The sequence below is a fragment of the Balaenoptera borealis genome, assembly GCF_965194805.1.
Source record: "Balaenoptera borealis genome assembly, chromosome: 21".
Lineage (NCBI taxonomy): Eukaryota > Metazoa > Chordata > Mammalia > Artiodactyla > Balaenopteridae > Balaenoptera > Balaenoptera borealis.
Window position 1 is genome coordinate 4,496,632 of NC_138880.1, and position 19,136 is coordinate 4,515,767.

The window sequence follows — 19,136 nt, forward strand, 5'->3', positions numbered from 1 at the left end:
AGGCGGGGCGTCTCTTTGGTTGGTGTCGTCCTGTCATTTTTGTCATCAGCCTTTCATGCCAGACTAGACAAACAAGGTCACATCCAGACATCCGAGGCTTGTTTTCTCCTTTCTGTCTGAGGACTAGGGAGAACCGACTTCTCTTTCACAGGCAGGTTTCCCACAGCCTTGAACAAGCATCCCGGTGCTTTGCCACAGCGTGCGAAGGCTTGGGCATCAAAAACGGGTCTTTTGAGCGAAAGGAATCCAAAAAGAAAAACTTTTTAAAATTCAAACTCCAGCTCCGCCCGCTTACTGGCTGAGTTACCTTGGGCGGGTTAGTCCGCCCTCTGGGTCTCAGTTTCCCCCTCCCCGGTGAGATGGGAGGAATGATGGTACCTACCTCATAGGGGGTTGTGTCCATCAAGCAGGGCCTGGCACGTGATAAGGGCCATGTGAGCTTATCCTTATTAATAATAATAATAATAATAAAGTACGTGAGACTCCCTCTCGCCCCCCCTCTGCCCACACTTCTACCCTGTGCGTCGAGGCTCCAGGAAGTGCAGCTGCCCATCGTCTGCCAGGCCGGACGTCCTCCCTGCCTGCACCCACAGTGCCCTTTCCTGGTCTCTGTCCTGCAGGGCAGTGGAGCCAATGACCGGAGGAGGACCCCGACGCCGCTGGCCCTGAGATACAGCGTTCTCAGCGAGTCCGCATTGGGTACCAACCTCTCTGTGCTCACCCCCTTCCCGGGGGCGGTGAGGGGGGCGGCGTCCCCTCACCCCGACGGGAGCTCCGAGCTGACACCACTGGCTCAGCCCTTGGCTGGGGTCTCCACTGACCCTCTCAGGCTCAGCCACCAATCGGGTGGACACGGAGCGTGCCCTGAGCACCCTCTGAGGTCCCTCGCCCACGCTTGTCGGTTCTGTGTCCTGCCAAGGCTACTAAATGGAATGTGATGCTTCCCCCAGGTTTCCTCAGCGGCGCAGACCGGGCGGACATGAAGATGGCTATTATATCAGAGCACCTGGGCCTCAGCTGGGCCGGTGAGTCGGGTAGTTGGGGCAGAAGAGCACTTTGCCTGTCTACACCTACCTCTACACGTCCTCTCCGCTAAAGGGCAGCTGATGAAGGCGTTTCTAAACCTCTTCCCACCACCGGTGCACACCTGACCTGGGATTGTCGCCATGGGTACCAATAGAGGGGGGGCTCCCTCCGTCCCCCACTTCTCTCTGGTTTTCCTTTTTAGAAACTCAACTTCGGACGTTACAGGAGACCTTAGAATGGATCCAGGCTGCCCATTTTACAGATGGGGAGGCTGAGATCTAGCTAACTGGGGTGACTTTAGTTGTGCAGTGAGCTAGTGACAGAGCCCTGAAAAGCCAGCAAACCAAGAACAAACACACAAGCGAACAAAAAATGTGCGTCCCGACTGCCTGCCCACCGCTCGCTGCACCGTACACGTCGCCGGTCCTACCGGCTGGCATTGTTGAGGGAAGGGAGGGAAGAAGGACAAGTCTGGACGTTTTTCATTTGTCATCTCTGGCCGTAGCTGAAGTCATACACAAGTCCCGTCCACCATGAGGGGAGACCTGACTCAACTGAGGCAGTGACAGCTCAGACTGCGTTTTACTCAGTCGCAGGCCCTATGACTTAATCCCCCCTTTCCTGTGAGATTCTGTATGAACAGACCCCCTTCACTCAGCCATCTGCAGAGGGGGCTTCAGACAAGCTCAGAAACCTTAGCAGTAACTTCTTGGAAGGCGGTGTGACGGAGCTCTCAACAGAAGTTCAGAGACTGTTCCTTCCTTAAGCCAAAAAAGCACATCTGCTGCTGCTTCTTGGTTTTGTGTGTGTTTGTGTGTGTTGTGTGTGTGTGGTTTGTATGTGGTGTGTGTGAGAGATGTGGTATGTGTGGTATGTGTGTGTGACTTGTGTGTTGTGTGTGGGTGTGCGTATGTGATGCGTGTGGTGTGTATGTGGTGTGTGTGAGTGTGTGTATGTGTGGTGTGTGTGTGTGTGGAGGGGGTACATGCATATGCTGATTCTCACCATCACTTTCCCCTCCGGTCTTCCTCATCCTTGAAATGAGACTCCGATGCTGTTCTCTCATCTAAAGCACCTGTGAGAAATAACAATAAAAATCACGGGAGGGGAAGAGCTAGCATTCTGTGTTATTGCCTTGCATTTAGATGGGAAATTGTATTTTCATTTTAAATGTGAACAACGACTTTCCGGGAAGAAACGTAAACACAGAAATACATTTCCATTATAACTGCTTCCCGTGGGAAAGGCGGTGGCGTGCAATGCAGTACCGAGGGGGTCAGCGGGTCGGTCCCTCTCCCGCTGTGGCCCCAGCCTGTCCTGTGACCTCGGATAAGGGGCTCAGTCTCATTCATTCAATACCTATTTACTCTCCTGGGCACATGCCTCCTCCTGGCTCATTCCCTGGGGATACAACAGTGTGAGTGTCAGCATTTCACTAGGTATTTCCTTGGGAAGAAGGAATACCGAATCCAGAGGGAGATTGCTCTTTATCTCCCGGTCCCTGCCGGCGCCCCACTCCCTGCGCGGGCTCGGGGGCCGGGGCTGGGCTCCGGCTGGGCTCACACCCGCTCTTGGTTCTTTGTGTGCAGAGCTGGCCCGCGAGCTGCAGTTCAGCGTGGATGACATCAACAGGATCCGCGTGGAGAACCCCAACTCCTTGCTGGAGCAGAGCGTGGCCTTGTTGAACCTCTGGGTCATCCGTGAAGGCCAAGATGCAAAGAGTCAGTACCGATGGGCTGGGGAGCCTTCTGTCCCCAAAGCCTGTGCCAGGACCTCTTCTCACCAAGTAGTTCTCCCTCCAAATTCCCTGGGTGGTGTTGGCCTTTGGAACCAATCTCTTCTGCACACTCTGTCTCACACATACATACACGCACACTCACGCACACATGCACCTCTCAGGATCCCTGGTCTTCTGGGCAAGCCTGCCAGGAGGGAATTTCAGAGAATCTTGGCCGTGATCTCTTCCCATCCTCAGAATGAGTTCACAATTGCACCAGGACCCTTAGGAGACGGCATCTGTGTAGGGTGTGTGCCTTCCGGTTGAATTTCTCAAACAAATGAGGATTGTCCCCTTGGGACAGAGCCCAGTGAGGAGTTCCCCCTCTGATGGAGTTCTTCTTCCAGGATTTTCTCCAACGGGAGGGAAGATTTGTCTCACGCTTTTCAGCCCCTCCTCCACCCCATTCCCTAGCACAAAGCACTAAGAGGAAATTGAGTGTTTACATTTGCATGGCAAATCAACTGGCAAGGACCAAGGATTTCCAGAAGACAGAATCCAATTATTCTCACTCTCATCTTCTTGTAGTATTCCTCTTAGGTTACAAAAAAACACTTCCCATGCCTTGAAATTCGCCACTGTTAGGGTCTGGAAAAGATCTGTTAAAGGATAGCAAAACACAGGCCTACCTCCCTTTACGGCGCTTCACAGATATTGCGTTTTTTTCCCAATCAAATTCAGCAGGTCTGTTGGCGCCAATTTCCAACAGCATTTGCTGACTTCGTGTCTGTCACATTTGGGTAATTCTCTCAATATTTCAAAATTTCTCATTATGATTGCATTTGTTACGCTGATCTGTTATCAGTGATCCTTATGTGACTATTAAGACTCACTGAAGGCTCAGAGGACAGTTAGCGTTTTTTAGCCATAAAATATTTTAAAGGTAAGGTAGATGCCTTGTCTTTCTAGACAGAATGCTATTGCACACTTAACAGACTAGAGCGTAGTGTAAACATAACTTTTATATGCACTGGGAAAACAACATTCGTGTTCTCGCTTTACCGCGATTTTGGCTTTATTGCGTGGGCGGACGGCAAGCGCAGTGTCCCCAGGTCTGCCGTCTTCTCCGAAGAGGCAGTTTGCTTTGACTTTGACAAGAGCGGGGGCCTGCAATCCCCCTCCTCGCAGTCTTCCCCCCACCCCGCCAGAGTTCAGAGCCGGGCGTCCCGCGCGCCCTGCGATGGGTAGCGGTCCCCCCAGCGCCCTCCTTCCTCCCCTCTTCCCGCAGTGGAGAACCTGTACGCGGCCCTGCGGAACATCGACCGCGGCGAGATCGTGAACATGCTGGAGGGCTCGGGCAGGCAGGGCCGCAACCTGAAGCCCGACCGCCGGCCCGCGGACCGGGACTACTCGTCGTCCCCCTCCCAGATGAATGGTGAGTGTCTCCTGGACGAAGGGGCCGAGCCGCCGCCTCCTGACCCTCCCTGGAACCTTCTCTCCCGGTGGCCAGAGGTCAGTCTGTCTCTGGACGGGCGGTGGTGAACGCAGAGGTGATGGGGGGGCGCCCGAGGCCCGGGCAGGACGGGAGGAGCCGAGGCCCCGCTCGGCGGCCCCGCGTGCCGCACGCCCCCCAGCTCTGCGCATGCGCGGACCCATCGGCGACCCAGTCGGTGGGGAGACGCAAGGGCGCTAGGTTCTGGCGCAGGTCCCGTGGGGACCAGCCAGGGCGCGTCCTGAAGCCCTATTGCCACTCCTTCTCTGAGACAAAGCGGGATCTTTTCTTCAGGCCGGTCTCTGCTTTTCTCTCCCTTTTATCTCGCCCCATCTCTTTCCCCTGACTCGTTTTGATGTGGTTCGGCATGCCAAGAAGCCCCCATGTGACCGGGCCCCGGGGGGCCCTGACCTTTGCCCCCAGCACACCCCCCCCGCGGCCTTTGAGGACACCTTCCTTTTAGCAGGGGAAGCGGCCGAGTGAGGAGCAGGGCCGGGACCCCCCTTGCCCCTCCATCTCTGTCGCTGACCAGGGGCGCAGAAGCAGGGCGGAGGCCCTACCCTGCGGTGGGAGACGGGAGGCCGGCTTCTAGTCCCTTCTTTCCTCCTGACTCCACTGCTGAGTCATCAGCCTCTTCTCTAAAATCAGCAAGTTGGATTAGAGACCTGAGGCTCCTCACAGGCCTTGAAAAACAGTATGGTTCTGTGAACCGGCTTCCATGAGGCCGGCACATGCCCCATCCCACAGCTGCGTCGCTGTCCGCCCCCAGCTCCTAGGTCACCAGCCTTCCCGGCCACGCGCACGTGCGTGCGCCGTGTGAGCCCCTGTGGCCGGGGCTTGTGAGTGGAGGGTGGGGACAGGGGCCCTGCCCAGGGGGATGCCGCGTCCCTGACACGGGTGACTCTCCCACATCCTGTGTCTCCTGAAACATGCCATCCAGGGCCCCTGGGCACAGGGCTCATCTGTTGATCGCGTCCTGTGGCCTTTCTCTTCTGCCTCTGACCTCACCTGGCCTGCAAGTCTGCTCTCTCCCCCACTGCCTGTCTCCACTGTCTCACCTGGGCCAGGTGTTCAGGGGCCCTCAGCCTCCACTGATGCACGTCACCAAGGGCCCCCGGCCTGACGCTGGGGCGTCCTCTCTGCCTGCTGGCGCCTGTGTGCCCTCGGGGCTGTTCCCATGGAGGAGGCTTGCCCCTCAGACCCAGCGTTGAGGGCTCCCAGGCTGGCCCTCTCCCCGCTCTTGGGGGACTAGCTGGACACAGCAGGGACTGCTAAGTGACCAACTCCCTTTCACGAGGACCGAGGGAAGGGGGCTGAGTGCTGCAAACTGGGGGAAATCGAGTGACAAAACACTTCTCCCTTTTTTACGTGATAACTGGTGACTTGGTTGGGTTTCTTAACATCCCCAGAGCTGTTTCAATCAAGTCAACTCAAGTTTTGGGGGTTTTGTGCCCCAATTCTATGGACACTAGGCCCATAAAATTACATGAGTATAAACAAGGCAGTTACAACAATTAAAAATCTGTCAAGAGGATAGATCCCATGTCAAGTGTTCTTATCACAATAAAAAAAACTGTTTAAAAGGGCAGTTAGGGACCCAGTGAATGTCTCCACTGGCCTCAGGATTCCAGTTGGGCCTGGAGACTCTCATCTAACGCCTGAGCAGAGTTCGAACCCCCGTGGGGCTGGGTCCTGTGCTCCGTGACTGTGCAAAGGCTGTGCAGTTGGTCAGCTCATTTGGCAAATATTTTCTGAACACCTGCCACATGCCAGGGGCTGTTCTAAGCAGGGCAGATAAGTCAGTTCTCAAACAGACAAAAAAAAAAAAAGAAAGAAAAGTCCCAAACTCTGCCTTCATGGAGCTTACCTTTTGTGTAGAGAGGCAAACAAAAATATAGTATATAAGTGAATTGTATAATGTGCTAGCAAGTAGATGGTGGAAAAAAACAGACTCAAGCAAGGGGAATCAGAGTGCTGGGCTTGGGGGATTAAATAGTGGGGCGGGAGCGGGTAGCATCTGAACAAAGGCTGGAGGGAGAGGAGGGGGTGGGTGTGTAAACTCGGGAGGGAGCACCAAGACAAGCATCCCGGGCAGTGGCCCTGAACGGGCGTGCTTGGTGCATCCACAGAACAGTGAGGGGCCAGAGGGGAGGAAGAAAGGGCAGGGGCAGCAGGAGGGCGGCTCCTCCAGGCCATCCTGAGGACACTGGTTTTACCGGGAGGGTGATGGAGAGCCGCTGTAGGTTTGGAGCAGAGGGGTCACAAGATGGAACAAGTTTACAAGGGATCCTCCCCTGCTTTGGTTGCAGACGTCACACTCTGAATGATTCTGTGCTTCCTGGCTGCTCTGTCGCCTGTCAGCCCTCCTGAACCCCCTCGTCCAGCAGGTGTCCCGGCAAACGCAGGCCGTGTGCCCTGTGTGCACGCTCCCCCAGGCCGGAGCAGACACTCAGAAACAGACGCCCGCTTGGTCCATCCTGCCTTTCTGGGCACCAGAGCTGGCTTCTGTGTATTTTTCCTGCCTTCTTTCCAGTCCCAGGAAGACCATCCCACATCTGGGTGCCCTTCTGGCCCGGAGAGAAGGAGCAGGAGGGATCGGAGGTGGAAGGAAAGGGGGACAGCAGCCTCCTGCGCTTCCTCTGGCTTTCTGTCCTGGGCCAGCCCAGGCCTCTGCACCGATGGCCACGGCGGTACCTTGCCTCCTCTGTGCTTTACCTCGTTCTCTGCTCGTCTCAGCCTCCCTGTGGGCACTCAGGGCAGGGATTGGTTGCTCTGTGGTGTCAGGAAGATAGGAACCTGAGGTCTCTTGTCTTTCCTTCGTGGCTCTTCTTGCTGTGTTTGCCTGGACTGGCCAGAGTAGAAGGGGCTTTAAGTCAAAAAGCCAGTTTGCTTCTCTTGCACAGGAGGGAACTACCCCAGGCCCTTGGAAGAAACATGAAAAAAAAAATTGCCCGTGGAGCGAAAAAAAAGCATGTTCCTAAAAATAAAACAGATTTCTCATGTGAAAGGAAAAAATGGACATCTCACATCCTGTTTGGTCAACTCCATTTGGTTTGATGAGTTGGACATAATGTCTACTTGGAAATACAATATGTCTCATTTCTACGGACTCTTAGTGAACACAGCTAGTGAAGTGCAGCTCCTGCCTGAGTTAGGGTTGTCTGTCCACCCTTGTCTGGTTTGCTGCTGACATCAAACTAGTGGGGGCAGCGTTAGGCCTAGGTTAACAGAGACCCAGTGTGACAGCCCAGATGAGGGGAGGCTGGGGGGCGGGCCACTGCTGGACGGCTCTGCTCCAAATCTGTGTGTTTGGTTGCCTGTTACCTCATTTCCCCAAAAGGCAACCCCAGAGGGGAGAGCTCTAGACTGAGGGATGGGCTGGTGACCCAGGTATGGCAGGGCCACGTGAGACTGCCAGAGAGACAGGCACTTCTGGAGCTCAACCCAGGGGACTCAGCAAACCTTCCTGTGCTGTGGTCCACCCCAGACCGTGTGAGATGGTCCTCGCCGAGCATGGCCCCTATCAGTAGTAATCCCCGCTCCACTGAGTATGGACACCTACAGCCCCAGATCCACACTTGCGGGGGTGAGAGTGGGGTCAGCGGGGTCTTCTGGAGACTGAGAGGGAGCAGGGGGGCATAGCCCCTAAACACTGCGACCGGGGGAGGGCCTCCAGGACAAAACACAAGGGAGAAAGAAGTCCTGGGGGAGGGTTGCACAAGTTCTCTTCATGGACACATTTTTGCTTGGGTGAAATTCCATTCTCATGAACCCCAGGAAGTTTCAAGGTGGAAAAGTCACCAAGAATGAGCCTCGGGTGTTCTGTGACCAGCAGAGTTACCCTCTCCCAGCCTTTATCAAGTCTTACTGAGATTCCCAGGAGTGAAAATGTTTATCCGGCCGTATCTGAGGGGCTGTCTGAGATGTATTCCACTTCCGGCCAAGATGAGGCAACAGGGACTGAATATACGCTCCTGCTTGAAACAAGCAAAAAATGGACAAATTATATGAAACAACAGTTTTCGAGACATTGGACATCAGGCAGCAAAGGACAGTGATCTATGAGACGTGGAAAATAAATGAAGTGAACCCTACAGTTGCCTAGATCACTGCCTCGAAAGAGTTTCTAAGTCATGGCAGAAGGAAGAGAAATCCAAGAAGACTCCCTGGTTAAGGAGAAGTTGCTGGGAGTCCAAGGAGACCAGGGCAGCTAGAGTTCCCTAGAGAGGCAGCTGCACAGAGAGAGAGCTCTGGAGACCTCCAGAAGGTCCCCCGCAAGTTTTGTTTGAATATTAATCATCTATTCCCAACAGTCAGACTGATCGTTCACAGACACTGCATAGGGAACACAGAATGGTCCTGTCTCAAAAATGGAGAGTGATTAGCCCTAGGTTGATCAATGCTCCCACCTAATAAACCTTGAAAGCAAAACTCAGAAGGATCAAACTGTTTCCAAGGAACTCAACTACATAAGAGAACAAAGTTCAAGAATTGTTATAGGAATACAAAAATACCCAGCACCCAACTAGATAAAAGTCACAACATCCAATTAAAGATTACCAGACATACATACAAAGAGGCAGAGAAACATAACCCATAATAAGGAGAAAAATCAATCAACTGAAACTGACGCAGATATTAGAATTAGCAGACAAGAATGGTAAAACAGTTATAACTATTTCAGATGTTTAAAAAGTCAAAAAAAAAAAAGTCAAGTAGAGACTTGGAAGATTTTTTTTTTTTTTTTTGACTGCGTTGGGTCTTCGTTGCTGCGTGCGGGCTTTCTCTAGTTGCGGCGAGCGGGGGCTACCCTTTGTTGCAGTGCACGGGCTTCTCATTGTGGTGGCTTCTCTTGATGTGGAGCACAGGGTCTAGGCGCGCGGGCTTCAGTAGTTGTGACACGTGGGCTCAGTAGTTGTGGCTCACGGGCTCTAGAGTGCAGGCTCAGTAGTTGTGGTGCACGGGCTTAGTTGCTCCGTGGCATGTGGAATCTTCCCGGACCAGGGCTCGAACCCGTGTCCCCTGCATTGGCAGGCGGATTCTTAACCACTGTGCCACCAGGGAAGCCCTGGAAGATATTTTTTAAAGACCCAAACCAATCTCCTAGAGATGAAACTATAAGGTATAGGATGAATGAAGTACACTGAATGGGATTAGACATTACAGAAGAAGAAGGGAACTTGGCAACATAGCAATAGAAACTCCAAAATGAAACACAGGAAGAAAACAAAAAGCATCAGTGAACTGTGGGGAAATCAAGTGACCTAATATTTGTGAAATTAGAGCTTCCAGCAGAGAAGGGGGCTGAAAACGTATTTGAAGAGTTAATGGCCCAGAATTTTCCAATTTGATAAAAACTGTAAATACACAGATCCAAGAAGTTCAGTTAACCACATGAAACATGGAAGCTACTATGCCAAGGCACATTTTAAACAAATTGGTCAGAACCCGTGATAGAGAAAGGTTTAAAAGTAGCCAAAGGAAAAGAGCAAGACCCGTTATATACAAGGGGATAAAGATAAGGATTACATAAGATTTCTCATAGGAACAATGGAAGTAAGACAGTGGAACAATATCTTTAAAGTAGAACACATCTTGAAAGAATCACATCTCTAAAGTAATATAGACTTCTATACCCAGCAAAAATAACTTCCAAAAATGAAGGCAAATAAAGACTTTCCCGTACACACAAAACCTGAAAATTCATCACCAGGAGGTGCCTGCTACAAGCAAAGTTTAAAAACAAAATCCTTCAGGCCAAAGAAAAACGATACCATACAGAAACACGGATCTACGTGAAGGAATGAACTGCCAAAAATGTTAACTATAAAAATAAATACATAATTTTCTTGTTATTTAAATCTCTTTAAAAGATGACAAAAATAACAATATAATGTTGGGTTTATAACATGTATAAAAGTAAAATATATTACAACAATGGTACAAAAGTCAAAAAATTTGAGAGAGAAATATGGAAGTATATTATTGTAAGGTTCTTATACTATATGCCAAGCATTATATAACATCACTTAAAAGTAGACTGTGATAGTTTAAGGATGTATACTAAAAGCCTTAAAGCAACTACTAAAATAATCAAAGAATTATAGCTAATAAGCAATCAAAATAGATAAAATGGAAAATTTCAATTAATCCAAAAGAGGAAAAAGAAAACAGATGGGACGAAAGTAGAAATTAGCAAATGACAGGTTTAAACCTAACCATATTAATAATCTCATTAAATGTAAATGACCTAAGTAACCCACATTAAAAGGCAGAGATAGGGACTTCCCTGGTGGCACAGTGGTTAAGAATCCTCCTGCCAATGCAGGGGACACGGGTTCGATCTGTGGTCCGGGAAGATCCCATATGCCATGGAGCAACTAAGCCCATGAACCACAACAACTGAGCCCGTGTGCCACAACTACTGAAGCCCGTGCACCTAGAGCCCACGCTCCACAGCAAGAGAAGCCACCGCGATGAGAAGCCCGCGCAAAGCAACGAAGAGTAGCCCCTGCTCACTGCAACTAGAGAAAGCCTGAGCACAGCAACAAAGACCCAAATGCAGCCAAAATTAATTAATTAATTAATTAAAGAAAAAAAGGCAGAGATAGTCAGACTGGATATAAAGGTAAATTTCAAATATATACTGCCTATAAGTAATGCCTTTCGAATATAAAAACACAAATTCCTTAAAAGTAAAAAGATGAGTAAATATAAACTGCTAACACTAATCAAAAGAAAACTGAAGTGGCTATATTAATATCAGACAAGTAGATTTCAGAACAAAGAATATTACCAGGGATAAAGAAAATAATTTCATAATAATAAGTAGTTAATCAAGAGGGCATCACAATCTTTAAATGTTTATGCACCAGTAATATAGCTATAAATACATGAAACAAAAACAGAAAAGGGCAATGAGAAATAGACAAAACCACAGTTACAGTGGGAGATTTCAATACCCCATCTTGATAATTGATAGAGCAAGTAGAGAAATGAGTAACCATATAGAAGATTTGACAACACTGTCATTCATCTTGACCTAATTGACATTAGGAATTGGAATGTGTAGAACATTCCACCCAATAACAGAATACACATTCTTTGCAATTGCACCTAGAACAAACCAATATAGACCATGTTATAGACTATAAAGTCTCAATAAATATAAAAGAATTCAAGTCATTCAAAGTATGTTCTCTGACCACAGTGAAATTAAATTACAAGTCAATAACTGAAAGCTACATGGGAAATCTCAAACATATGGAAACTAAATCATACACTTCTAAATAACCCATGGGTCAAAGAAGAGAGCAAAAGGGAAATTAGAAAGTATTTTGAATCAGGATATCAAAATGTATGGTATGCCAGTAAAGCAGTATTAGGGAGAAATTTATAGCACTAAAATGTCCACATTAAAAAAGAGAACAGTTCTCAAGTCAGTGACCTCAGCTTTATAATATCTTAAGATATTTGAAAAAGAAGAGCAAATTAAACCCAAAGTAAGCAGAAGGGAGATAATAAAGATCAGAGTGGAAATCAATGAAGTTGAAAACAGAAAACACTAGGGAAAATCAATAAAACCAAAAGCTGGTTCTTTGAAATGATCAATAAATTGATAAGCATACAGCCAGACTGAGAGAGGCAACATCACTAAAGACTCTATAGGTAGCAAAAGGATAATAAGAGAATATTATGACAATGTTATTCCAACAAATTTGAAAGCATAAGTGAAACTGACAAATTCTTTGGAAAACACAAACTATCAAAGCTCATGTAGGAAGAAATGAACACTCTGAATATATGAAATAAATTAAATATATAATTTAAAACATTCCCACCAAAATGTAACTTGATGCAGCCACTATGGAAAACAGTATGGAGGTTCCTCAAAAAACTAAAAACAGAGTTGCCATATGATCCTGCAACCCCACTCCTGGGCATATATCTTAAGAAAACTATTATTCGAAAAGATACATGCACCCCAATGTTCATTGCAGCACTATTCACAATAGCCAAGACATGGACGCAACCTAAGTGTGCATTGACAGATGAATGGATAAGGAAGATGTGGTACATATATACAATGGAATATTACTCAGCCATAAAAAATGAAATAATTTGCAGCAACATGGATGGACCTAGAGATCATCATACTAAGTGAAGTAAGTCAGAAAGAGAAAGACAGGGGGCTTCCTTGGTGGCACATTGGTTAAGAATCCACCTGCCAATGCAGGGGACACGGGTTCGAGCCCTGGTCCGGGAAGATCCTACGTGCCGTGGAGCAACGAAGCCCATGCACCACAACTACTGAGACTGTGCTCTACAGCCCGCGAGCCACAACTACTGAGCCCGCGCACCACAACTACTGAAGCCCAGGCGCCTTGAGCCCGTGCTCTGCAACAAGAGAAGCCACTGCAATGAGAAGCCCGCATGGCAACGGAGAGTAGCCCCCGCTGACCGCAACTAGAGAAAGCCCGCGCACAGCAACGAAGACCCAATGCAGCCAATAAATAAATAACTAAATAAATTTATTAAAAAAAGAAAGAGAAAGACAAATACCATATGATATGACTTATATGTGGAATCTAAAATATGACACAAATGAACGTATCTATGAAACAGAAACAGATTCACAGACATAGAGAACAAACTTGTTGTTGCCAAGGGGGAGGGAGGGTGGGGGAAGGGTGGATGGGAGGCTGGGATTAGTAGATGCAAACTATTATGTATAGAATGGATAAACAACAAGGTCCTACTGTATAGCACAGGGAACTATATTCAATATCCTGTGATAAACCATGATAGAAAAAAGCTATGAAAAAGAATGTATATTTATGTATAACTGAATCGCTTTGCTGTACAGTAGAAATTAACACTACATTGTAAATCAACTATACTTCAATAAAATAAATTTTTTAAAAAACCAATATTCCCACCAAGAAAACTCCAAGCCTAGAGGACTTAAGTGGTGAATGCTACCAGACATTTAAGGAAGAAATAACTCATTAAGAAAATTGTAAAGGACATAATGCTTCCCAACTCATTCTATGAGGCCAGCATTACATTTTTGGTCAAAAAAAAGAAAGCCATTACAGGAAAACTACAGACCAATATCCTTCATGAACATTTATGCAAAAAAATCTAAACTAAATTTTAGCAAATCAAATCCAACACTATATAAAAGGATAGTGCATCATGACCAAGTGGGGTTTATCCAAGGAAAGCAAAATGGTTGAATATTCTAAAATAAATCAGCATCTGGTTCTGCATGTAAGGAGCTTGGCTGTCACCACTCCACGGTAACAACAAGTAAAAAGCTACACGGTTTGGAAAATCAGTAACTCTTCCAGGGTCTGTAAGAGAAGTGAGGACTTAGGGCAAATTGCTGTCCCCCAAACTGGAGAGTCTGATAGCAGAGCCCTAAAGGGCACCTACAAAAGACCTGAAGCTAGCATTACACTTAATGGTGAAAGACTGAGTGCTTTCCCTCTAAGTGCAGTAACAAGCCAATGATGTCTGCTCCCCCGGCTTCTGTTCAACCTTGTCCTAAAGGTGCTGCCGGTACAATAAGGCAAGTAAGAGAAATAAAAGGCAGCCAGATTGGAGAGGAAGAAGTAAACTGTCTTTGTTCACAGACAACATGATATAGATAAAAATCCAATGGAATCTAACAAATGAGTTTGGTAAGGTTGCAGGATACAATTTCAGTACATAAAAAAAATCAATTGAATTCTATATACTAGGAATGAACAAGTGGAAATTGAAATTGAAAAAAGAATACCCTTTATGATAGCATTGAAAAAAACTGAAACACTTGGAGCTGAATCTGATAAAAGATGTGAAAGACACACATTGAAAACTACAAAACGTTGCCCAGAGGAATTTAAAAAGACCTAAATAAATGTAGAGATACACCCCTGTTCATGGGTCAGAAGACTCGATACTTTGTCAGTTCTCCCTGAAACAATCTATATATTTGATGCAACCCCAGTCAAAATCCCAGTAGGCTTTTCCGTGGAAAGTGACAAAGTAGTTCTAAAATTCATATGGAAAAGACCTAGAACATCCAAAACAGCTTTGAAAAAGAACAAAGTTGGAGGACTTACACTGACTTCAAAATTTATTACAAAGCTACAGTGATCAATACGGTGTGGTATTGCCATAAAGACAGATAAGTCAGTGGAACACAATAGAATCCAGAAATAAAACCACACATATAGGAACAACTGATCTTCAGCAAAGGTGCAAAGGCAATTCAGTGGATAATCTTTACAGCATGGGTGCTGGAACACTTGGATATTCATATGCAGAAATGAACTGGGATTCACACCTTACATCACATAGAAAAATTACCTCAAAATGGATCATAGATTAAATGTAAAACCTGTGACTATAAAAATTCTTGGTTAAACATAAGAGAAAACCTTAGAGATCTTGGATAAGGCAAATATTTCTTAGGTGCAACACCAAAAGTACAACCCATAAAAGAACAAATGGATAATTTGGACTTCATCAAAATTTAAAACTTCTACACTTTAAAATGCACTGTTTAAAAAAATGAAGAAAAAAAAGAACAAGCTACTGATTGGGAGAAAGTATTGGCAAATAATCATCTGATATAGGACTTGTATCCACAATACATAAAGAGCTCTCAAAACTCAATAATAAGAAAACAACCCAAGTTTTAGAGTGAGCAAAAGATTTGAACTTAACTCAGAAGATAGACAAATAGCAAATAAGCACACAAAAAGATGCTCAGCATCATTAGTCATCAGAGAAATACAAATTAAAACTATAAGTAGATAACGCTACACATCTATAAGAAGAGCTAGAATAAAAAACAAAAAAAACGAAAAACATACCAAGTGTTGAGGAGGATGTGGAGGAACTGGGAGCCCATGTGCTGCTCGTGGGGATGTAAATGGGACAATCACTTTGGAAAAAACTTTGGTTGTTTCTTAAAAAGTTAAACATATACCTACAGTGTGATCTAGACATTCAGCAATAACAATGGATGAATTATCAATATATGCAACAACATGGATGAAATTAGGCTGAGTAAAAAAAAAAAAACAGACAAAAATGATTCCACACTGTATAGTTCCATTTATATAAAATTCTGGCAAATGCAACTAATGTATGGTGACAGAAAGCAGATTAGTGGTTACCTGGGAGTGGGGTGTCAGAATGAAGAATTACAAAGAATCCTGAGGAAACCTTTCAGGGATGATGAATGGCCCTTCTCTTCACTGTGGTGATGGTTTCATGGGTGTTTCCCTGTATCAGAAATGATCAGATTATCTACTTTAAATATGTGGATTTATTGTATGCCAACTATACCTCCATGAAGCTATCTTTAAAATATATTAATGGCAAAATCTAGTGAAAGGACCACTCTCACTGTGTTCCTTAAGCAAGTTGCTAAATCTCTAGTTTCCTAATCTATAAAGCAGGAACAATGTTGTCGTGACAACTAAAAATAACATGTTGGATATACGTCATATGAAAGAGAGCTCAATTAGTAATGGTAATAATAGAATAATGCTTTCAAGAAGAAAAAAAATTATGTGATTATTAAATGTTCTGCTCGCAGATATCTGGAGAGATTTCTGTAGAGGGTTGGAAGGCCTTTGCCCTGGTTTCCGAGTTAGGTCACAGTTTCACGTGCAGTGACTTGGTGTTACTGTCGTGGGAAGATCTGACCCACCCATTTCCCCCACCACCCTCCTCCTCTTTGTCCCTCCTAGTTTGGCCAGAGCTGGAGGGGTCCCTTTGTCCCTGTCACTGCACAGCCCTACCCCCAGCCAACCCCCCCTCCCCCCCGCCATGGTCTGTTTCTCGTTCTCCTAATTTTGGAATCCGGAACCACGTAGACTTGTAGAGATCAGTCAGGAGGAAAACTCTCCGGAAGGATTACAAGGGAGAATGAATGTCAAGCACGTGGCCTGGTTGCCGGCACCTTGAACACCTGTAATCGTTAGCAATTTCGGTTTCACTGCATATGGGCTAGGTCATCGGTTCTGGCTCCTGTGTCCCCGTCACATCTGAAAGCTCTGCACTGGGACAGCATAGACAGGTTCCCTGTTCTTGGAGTTGAGAGTCATGCGAACCAGGACGGGCTCAAAGATGGGGGAGTCCAAGGTGAGCTGGAGTCGTTGGGAAAACGTCGTGAAAGAAAGAGGACAAAGAGAAACTGTCGTGTGTGTGTGTCTGTCTGTGTGTGTGTGTGTGTGTGTCTGCGTGTGTTTATAATCCCCAACCCTTTAGCATGTATGGTACCTGGCATGGAAGCAGACCTCAGTTAATATTTTCTGGTTGAAGAAGTGAGTGAAGGAGGACAGCTGAGTTCTGTCAGAAGCAGAGAAGCTGGAGGACAGGAGCTGAGGCCCAGCTGGGAGTGAGGAGGGCCCGTCTGGCCAGGAGAGAGGTTAAGCCGGACGCAGGGGTGGGGAGCAGTGAGGGCTGAATGGCAGGATGAAGATTGCGGACACTGGGTTAGGGGCCTCTCGGGACGTGGCAGGAAGGTCCCTGGAGACCCTGCAGGGGCAGCCCCACCCATGCCCAGGGTCCCCTTCGGCTCTGCTGGATCTTCAGAGGTTGTGGGCACACACCTGCTCCCGGGTCCCCAGAAAGGCTGGGCCAAGTGGAGACTCTTGCCTTCTAGGCCCCCCTCAGACTGGCACCTGCTCCGAAGGGGAGGCAGAGGCCCTCTTCCCCTGCTGCAGGGACCGCCCCCCCCCCCACAAGCTGGAGGAGAGCAGAGGCACCACCCAAGGGAACCCCGTCCATAACACGCACACTGATCCCACACTTAAACCTGCTGCCCCCTCAGCAGCCTGGTCTGCACACCAGACCCAACCAGGAGACTATCAGGGACTTTGTGTCCGAGCCCGTCCCCAGGGAACAGGCTTTGCTGACCACACGGCTGCGCAGTAGGGGCCTGGGCCCGCTGGCTCCCTTCCCCCGGGTCACAGCTGACCTGGCCGGATTGGCAGGCAGAGTTCTGAGGAAACAGCATTGTGCCTGGGACCTCGTGCGCCCTCTGACCTGGCCTCCTGCTGTGAGCCCTGAGGACCCTCCCTTGTGCCACTTTGGCTCATTCACGGTTCCTGGAACCCATACACCGCTTGCGGATAAGTGACTTCATCCCAAACCTAGCGGTTTCCCGTTGGACCACCGCGCCGAGGTCTGTGGGTGCTCGGTGTGCTCGCCAGCCCCCCCAGGGCTCGGTCACCGACCCTGGCTCCGGGGCTGCCCCCTCCCTTGGAGGTGCATTCCTAACAGAGCCCCCAGGGGCTGTGCCCAAGGGGCGCTGGTGCAAAGCGAGAGCAGCCCTGCCTTCCGCGCGGCCGCTGAGCAGTGGCGCTTTCACCTGACTGCGGACGGCTCGAGCTCCAGCCTCTGGATCAAGACGTCTTGATCCCCGCTCTGGACTGGAAGAGAAAGCATTCCAACCTCTTCTCTTTGCGTCCAGCAAAGGAGCCCCCTCCCCGCCCTCACCCCTGGCTGCCCCCTCTTCCTCAGCCCCCAGAGCCTTGTTCTCTTGCCCGGGTGCCTGGGCAGAGGCCACAAGGCTTGGGAAGGCCCGCACCGCCGGAATGCGCATGCGCGTCAGTGGCCGTGCCTGTGCGCGCGTGACCTGCACGTGAGCGCGAGTGATGGAAGGTCGCAGCTGGAGCATGTCGCCCTCTGTCTGCCCATCCAGGTTACTCCTCGCTGCAGGACGAGCTGCTGTCCCCCGCCTCCCTGCACTATGCGCTCCCCTCTCCGCTGCGCGCAGACCAGTACTGGAACGAGGTGGCCGTCCTAGACGCCATCCCCTTGGCGGGCACGGAGCATGACGCCATGCTGGAGATGTCTGACATGCAGGTGTGGTCCGCGGGCCTCACGCCCTCGTTGGTCACTGCTGAGGACTCCTCTCTGGAGTGCAGCAAGGCCGAGGACTCGGACGCCACCGGCCACGAGTGGAAGCTGGAGGGGGCGCTCTCCGAGGGACCCCAGGGCCCCACGCTGGGCTCTCTGGACCTCGTGGAGGACGACACAGTGGATTCAGATGCCACAAATGGCCTTATCGATTTGCTTGACCAGGAGGAAGGTCAGAGGTCAGAAGAGAAGCTGCCAGGTCATGAGAGGCAGGAGGACTCGACAGGTGCAGGGCAGGGCTCAGGGAATGAAGTGTCTCTTGTTTCAGGCCAGCAGAGGGTACAAGCCCACATCACAGAATCCCACACCGTGAGTCGGGTGATGGACTCCAGCCAGGACAGGTAAGGGCTGGGCCGCCGTGCGGGATGCTTTTCACCGTCCTGGGCTTCCGGGGGATACTGTGCCTGGCAGCGAGTGCAGAGGGAACTCGGACGCCGCTGTCCCCCGACCCTGTGTTCTAAACACACTGGAGCAAATAAATTCAGTAAGGCGCCAGCTCGCCTCTGAAGCCACCCAGCCCGTGCTCAGGCCTCTGTCTTGTGAGAGTGGAGCTGTCTGCAAAGGCCAGTCCCTCCCCCAGAACCACACCCCACCCCCCACCTCGCCAACCCCATCTTTCAACCAGCAGGAGAGAGGCTGAGGGTGTTGGGAGAGGGGAGAGCATCCTTGGGAGAGAGATTGTAAGGCTGGAAGAAGCCACGTCCCTGAAGTACAGCTGAGCTGGGTGCTCTGGGCCCCCGTCGCTGTTGTGTGTTGATTGCTGAAATCAAACCATATTTGGAAACCTAGAAGCACCAGGGCCCAGGGAAGCTATGTGTGCAGTCACACAGCCTGCGTGTGACAGAGCTGATAAGGCTGCCCTTTCTACTTACACCCTTTTGAAGGAGTGAGGCCGGCAGGCTTATCAGGGGCAGGACGGAGCTTCAGCTGTTGAAGATGGTTATTCTCCTGGGTAGCACCTTACCACACTTCCTG

General features: G+C 48.9%; 1 protein-coding gene across 5 annotated transcripts in view; it reads left to right on the forward strand.

Annotated features, from left to right (window-relative positions):
• The window catches only part of ANK1 (ankyrin 1), a 210,258-nt gene that overhangs the window by 174,688 nt on the left and 16,434 nt on the right, over positions 1 to 19,136 (forward strand). For 4 of the 5 annotated variants that reach the window (XM_082374700.1, XM_082374702.1, XM_082374699.1 and 1 more), the window contains exons 35-39: positions 621 to 699; positions 951 to 1,025; positions 2,616 to 2,747; positions 4,032 to 4,178; positions 17,944 to 18,502. In XM_082374700.1, coding sequence (XP_082230826.1) covers positions 621 to 699; positions 951 to 1,025; positions 2,616 to 2,747; positions 4,032 to 4,178; positions 17,944 to 18,502 — 992 coding nt within the window. Of the gene's footprint in view, positions 1 to 620; positions 700 to 950; positions 1,026 to 2,615; positions 2,748 to 4,031; positions 4,179 to 6,544; positions 7,255 to 17,943; positions 18,503 to 19,136 lie in introns of those variants that run through there. The other variant, XM_082374703.1, reaches the window with a different exon arrangement.